Below are 6,161 nucleotides of genomic sequence, written 5' to 3'. Positions count from 1 at the left end.
GAGGAGGGCCGGCTGTGGGGGCGGCTAGGGTTCCCCGTGTCACCTCAGAGAGGGACGCGGGTGACGCGGATGCTGGGTGCTCAGTAAAAGCTAATATGCATACATACATACCTTTGCCTCTGATGTTGGATTCAACACTCCACAATGCTCCTGTTTGGCCTCCTGGTAGCGTTCTAGTATTGCCTCCATTCCGCTGATAAACACACACAAAACAAACACATACAAAATTAAGAGGTGATGGGAATAAGTAATTATGAAAGGATTAGGAGGGTGCTGGAACTAATTAATTAACTGACAGACCTGGAGCTCGCGAAGTTATAGAGGCGACCGGTGCTGGAGAAGATGATGAGTGCAAGATCGGCGTCGCAGAGGATGGCGAGCTCCCGGGCCTTCTTCATCAGCCCTCCGCGCCGCTTGGAGAAGGTCACCTGACGGTTCGCCGCGTTGTCGATCCTCTCAATCGCAATCTTTCCCCTCCCCATCCTTCTCTCCTTCTTCTTCCAGCTACCGGTGCTAATTGTTGCTTCTCTGCTCTCTAGTAGAAGTCAAATCTATCCTGCCGGCTGGCCGGTCGATTGAAGAAAGCAAATGGTGCTGCCTAGGCTGCTAATTGTTGCTTCTCTGCTCTCTGGAAGTATAATCTAGCTAGTAGTTCAAACTTTCCTCCGAGATGCTACCTGATCCAGCTAGCTACTTTAGTATTGTTGGGTTTGCTTGTAATGGTCTGCAAACCAAAAGGGACCGAGAGGCCATGTGCAGACAACACTAAGCTAGGATTAAACAACTGGCTAAATGTCATTTTAATTGTTCATTAGGTTAATGAATGGCCCACCACGCACTATTTTCCTCGATGTCTGCGATAAGGACATCATAATATATTGTTGCGACTGTTCATAATTTAAACTTTGGGTACGAGAATAGCTTCGGACATGTTGCCATAACTTTAGCCATATAATATGGCGTCAGCTACCAATCCAGTAACTTTTTGTTCGAACCGTTGAAACAGATTTGCAATGGTATTAGGTACCTATTCAAAGTCATGGATTTGTTTCTAATTGAGGTTGGAGTGGTAACACCTACTCCGTTTCCTTGAGAGGCAAGTGGCTTCTGGTTTCTCGTGTGTCGCTTTCTTTAAAACCGTGTGCTCATACCATGTAATATGTGGGTGTACACTTTCGTGGACCCGATGTGCCCATATATATCAAGAACTTGTATGTGGGTGGTAAATTTTCTTCATAACTGTGTACTTATTATATCTTGGTAGATCTATCCAATTGGCATTATTACCTTGTAACCCGTGGATAGTATAGTACTTTTGATGCAGATGTCAGGGGTTTAACAATCATGAAGAAAACGTACTACCCACGGGTTACAAGGTAATAATGCCAAGAGACAATTGTCCAATTATATCACAACACGGTTGATGTATATGAAAGGCAACAAATGGCATGGCTTTTTCTCAACAATCGAGATACGACCGTTGATGCCAATGTTTGGCTTTAAGATGCGAGATCTTAGGATTAGGTGGTCATGGATCTACGGCAACAAATAAACTGCATCTTTTGTACGAATTGGCCACGTCGGGAATATTATGTTCACTCATAAATACCTCAATTTTAATTACTTTTTTAATGCATTTCTTGCTTGTGGTGGTAACAATATTCTATGTGAAGTTTGTATTCCAGACCCTTGGGAAAACTTTATTGGTTGAGATTTTGACCACTAATAATTGCAACCTTACTTATTGAGGTGGGTGTGGCAGGAACATTGTCATTTGGGTGCTAAAGGTAGCTGGTAGTACCATGTTGTTTAAGGTTGCTGGATTGGTGAGAATACATATGTTCTAGCTAGCTTTCCACTTGGCTCATCCAAAAAAGGACAGTTTCAAGGTTAGTCAAGTAAAGTGGCCACAAAGCACAATGCAAAAAATGTGCAGTCCACGCGGGTGACGGCGTTCGGATCTCGATTAGAGACAGTAATGGATGATTAATAAACTAGAGTAAAGACGATTTCCTTCCAGATTTGGTGCTCTGAGTCATGACACCACTTGATCTTTAGTATGTAGTCCTAAATGGTGCACTGCAATCACTCTGATCTGCTTTGATTCTTCCCTTTTTTGCTGTATAAACCTTCAGGTGTTCTTGGATGAGTGGACAAAGCTGGAGCCACTGATGCTCACTGCTGCTTTCTTTTTTCTCAAGCTAAATTCAAGCATCTTTTTTTTCTGTCCAGTTAGCACTTGAAAAATACTTCAGATTCTTTATGAGTACAAATCCAAAATTTAAAAATACACATATATGGTGAAAACATTTGGAACAACCTAGCTTTACTTACAGGTGCGCGCGCACGCACACACACACATCCAACTCACATATGACACTGCTAACTCAACTACCAGAAGAGGCTGTCAGGTTAAACAAATACTTGACATATAACTGGGTGCAATGCACCTTTCATATATACTCTGCCGTCGAGGGTAACATGTTGCATCTTTGTAGAAACATTCAATGCATAAGGCTAAAATAAACATCAAAGAGCACCATTAATCTCAACCCCCCAAAAAGTTTCGAATACAAAATCAAGCCACTCCAGCTAACTTGTTCTTTAGTTTCCAAGTTATGTTCATGGATAAGCTTTATTTCCTCGGAGAGTTTAATATTCTGTTGATGCAATATATATCCCTAAAAGTTGACATTATTGAATTACCATGTATGGATGTAATATTCTAACTTATATTGATGCAAATTTCACACGATAATCTGCAACTGAGTAAAATTGCACACACCAATGATAGTAAAATGTGTGAACCATTTTATTGAGTTGTACAATATGGGTGGCAAGATATCAGGAGATACAGAGTTAGCATCATTCCTTCCAAAAACATGCGAGCGGTACACTTTCTTCATAATTGTGTACTTATTATATCTTGGTAGAGCTATCCAAATGGATCTCGACCGGTTACCATGTAAAACATGTAAGCGATACACTTAATTTATTCTAAACATATCTTGGTGGAGCCATCGAATTGTAACTCGGCACGTTACCATGTAAAATGTGGGTAGTACACTTTCTTCATAACTATGTACTTATATCCGGGTACAATTGTCAAATTATATCTGAACATGGAAGACGAGAAGTGGCATGGTTTTTTCTTGACAACCGAGGTACAACTTTTGATGCCAATATCGTAGATATTCTGATGTGTAAGATGCCAAATCTTACCAATTAAGAAGTCATACATCTACCGCAATCAATAAACGCAGTTACGTCTTTGGTACAAATTGGGCACACGGTGAATCCTCTGTTTGCACATAAATACCTCTTTTTTAATACATTTCTTGCTTATGGTGGTTAAAATAATGTATGTGATGTTTATATTTCAGACACTTGGGGAAAATCAATTGGTCGTGATTTGGAACCCCATAATAATTGTAGCCCTACGTATTGTGGTGGGCGTGGCAGGAACATTGTCATTTGGGTACTAAAGGTAGCATCCAAGTTATAAAAGGTTAGCTACTAGTACCATGTTGTTTAAGGTTGTTGCATTGGTGAGTACATATGTGCTAGCTAGCTTTCCATTTGGCTCATCCAAAAAAGGACAGTTTTAAGGTTAGTCAAGTAAAGTGGCCACAGAGCACGATGCAAAAAAGTGCAGTCCACGCGAGTGACAGTGTTCCGATCTTGATTAGAGCCAGTAATGGATGGTTAAAGTAGAGTAAAGACGATTTCCTTCCTGATTTGGTGCTCTGAGTCATGGCACCACTTGATCTTTAGCAAGTACTCCCTCCGTTCCGAATTACTTGTCTCGAAAATGGATGTAACTAGAACTAAAATACATCTAGATACATCCATTTTCGCGACAAGTAATTCCGAACGGAGGGAGTAGTCCTCAATGATGCACTGCAACCACTCTGATCTACTTTGATTCTTTATTTTTTGCTGTATCAGTGCAGCTGTATGTACCTTCAGGTGTTCTGGAATGAGTGGACAAAGCTGGAGCAACTGATTCTCCGTGTTGCTGCTTTCTTTCTTCTCCAGCTAAATTAATTAGATCATCTTTCTTTTTCCATCCTACTAGTTAGTACTTGAAAAATACTTCAGATTCTTCATGCATAAGTCCAAATTTTACAAATATACATACGTGGTGAAAACATTGGGAACAAGCTAGCTTTTATTTGCACACGCGTGCGCATACAAACACGGGCACATCCAACTCACATATGACACTGTTAATTCAACTACCAGAATAGGCTACCAGGTTAAAAATACTAGACATATAATTGGCAGTAATGCACCTTAATACTTTTCATATATACTCTGCGTTGGAGGGTAACATGTTGCACCATAAAGCTGAAACCAACATCATGGAGCACCATTAATCTCAACCCCCCAAAATGTTTTCAATACAAAATCAAGTCACTCAGTTACCTTGTTCTTTAGTTCCAAGTTCCGTTCATGGATAAGCTTTATTTCCTCGGAGAGTTGAATATTCTGTTGATGGAATATATATCCCTAAAAAGTTGACATTATAGAATTACCATGTATGGGAGTAATGTTTAAATTATATTGATGTAAAAATAACACAGTAATCTGAAACTAAGTAAAATTGCACATGTTAATGATAGAAATATTGGCCAACTGTTTCATGGAGTTGTAGAATATGGTTGGCAAAACTTTGTTCCTATGGCATTTATCAGGAGACCCGGAGTTAGCATATCATTCCTTTTTTAAAATGTTAGCATCATAATTATGGTGGAAGGGACGATGATCAACAAGAGTAAGTACAGACTGAGGGAGCTGTCTACCTTCTTCTCTCTCATACAACGTAAGCTCTGCTCCAGTTGATTTTCCAATAAACACAAGTCATTGACACCTAAGTTTGATAATCTCTCCCCCATTAGAGTTCTGAAATTCAAAACAATGTAATGACTTCAATGCCTTTTCCAGTTCGCTACTCAAGCTTTTTTTTTTGAAGTCGTTACTTAAGCTGATTCAAGTTAGAGAGATAGTACAGGAATTGAATGAAGAACTTATACCGATTATGTTCTTGAAGCATCTGCATTTCCTGCTGTAATTTCCGTACTTCCCCTTCCCAAAACTAGCAAAGAAAATGAGAATTTGTTCTATTACCAGATACATTGAGTTACCGCAAATCGTTACAAATTAATGACACAATTAAATGGTTCAGGAGTGGTACTACCATAAGTATTTGCCAAATAGGCATAACGAATATTTTCCTTGGCTTACGGTGTATGCTAAAGTATGTTCATATATGTAAATACCAGCAAGAGAAGTAAAGTATATGCTTATAAATACTTAGTGCAATTTCTCTAATTTCACTATCAATATAAAAAAATACCAAGGTCGGTCAAATGAACATAATATCATTATATTTTTCATGACAACTATTTTACAGTTCGGTAATTTTACCAACTTTATTGGATGAAAAGATAACTGTCAAAGTTGCACCTTGAAAATTGTCTTCGCCTAAGACATGGAACTTTGGGGGTAGTAGTTAACAAGGTTACGAGGAGGCAATTAATATGCGTGCATACCATGATTTGTGACACTGGATTCAGCAGCTGCTGGTGCTCCTGTGCAGATTGGTACTTATGGATGATGGAAGGCATTCCCGTGGAGGCGCTGGTGGTGGAGCTGGCATACTCGTAGAGGCGACCGGTGGAGGAGAAGACGATGACGCCGACCTGGACATCGCAGAGGATGGCCAGCTCACGTGCCTTCTTCAGCAGGCCATGACGCCGCTTGGAGAAGGTGACTTGCCTGTTGCTCATCTTCTCAATCCTCCTAATCACAATCTTCCCCCTAGCCATGATAGCTCTTCGATCTCCCTAATTAATTGATTACTCTGTGTGTGTGTACCGTACGAGGTTTTGGAATCCCTATATATATGCTCTTTCTAATATCCCACCAGAGATCGCTGTTTTGAAATACAAAGCGGGGGGAAACCCTTTTTCGATAATTATCCCACCAACACTCACACTATATATGCTAGCTAGGTAGCTAGATCTTCCCTTCAGTGGTCCAATAGATGGTTGTGTGTGTAAGCATGCATCTGCAGACCCCTATATATGAATGAACCGGGTGAAGACTTGGTGCTCATCCAAACATGCAACTTGCAGATTAACAATTTTATTTTGTAA

At 40.0% G+C, this 6,161-nt stretch overlaps 2 protein-coding genes across 2 annotated transcripts in view; both read right to left on the bottom strand.

Annotated features, from left to right (window-relative positions):
* Nucleotides 1-681, bottom strand: part of LOC119304964 (MADS-box transcription factor 25-like) — a 12,991-nt gene extending 12,310 nt beyond the window's left edge. The window contains exons 1-2 of the mRNA XM_037581629.1: nucleotides 301-681; nucleotides 112-193 (exon numbers count right to left, since the gene is read on the bottom strand). Coding sequence (XP_037437526.1) covers nucleotides 112-193; nucleotides 301-482 — 264 coding nt within the window. The 5' untranslated portion in view covers nucleotides 483-681. The remainder of the gene's footprint in view (nucleotides 1-111; nucleotides 194-300) is intronic.
* A 3,735-nt stretch (nucleotides 682-4,416) lies between these two features.
* On the bottom strand, nucleotides 4,417-5,831 carry LOC119305524 (agamous-like MADS-box protein AGL21). The gene is made up of 4 exons (XM_037582023.1): nucleotides 5,556-5,831; nucleotides 5,037-5,098; nucleotides 4,806-4,905; nucleotides 4,417-4,512 (listed from the first exon to the last, which is right to left on the bottom strand). Exons 1-4 carry the CDS (start codon nucleotides 5,829-5,831, stop codon nucleotides 4,417-4,419), a joined length of 534 nt encoding a protein of 177 aa, XP_037437920.1.
* Nucleotides 5,832-6,161: the final 330 nt, after the last annotated feature.

This window comes from Triticum dicoccoides, chromosome 5B (genome assembly GCF_002162155.2).
Source record: "Triticum dicoccoides isolate Atlit2015 ecotype Zavitan chromosome 5B, WEW_v2.0, whole genome shotgun sequence".
Taxonomy (NCBI): domain Eukaryota; kingdom Viridiplantae; phylum Streptophyta; class Magnoliopsida; order Poales; family Poaceae; genus Triticum; species Triticum dicoccoides.
This window is presented reverse-complemented; position numbering and strand designations above follow the sequence as displayed.

Coding starts and splice junctions, on each gene's coding strand:
- LOC119305524 (XM_037582023.1), bottom strand. CDS start 5,831: ATGGCTAGGGGGAAGATTGTGATTAGGAGGATTGAGAAGATGAGCAAC. Junction 4,906..5,036: donor ATGCTTCAAGAACATAATCG/GTATAAGTTCTT, acceptor TTTGAATTTCAG/AACTCTAATGGGGGAGAGAT. Junction 4,513..4,805: donor GTTGTATGAGAGAGAAGAAG/GTAGACAGCTCC, acceptor TCAACTTTTTAG/GGATATATATTCCATCAACA.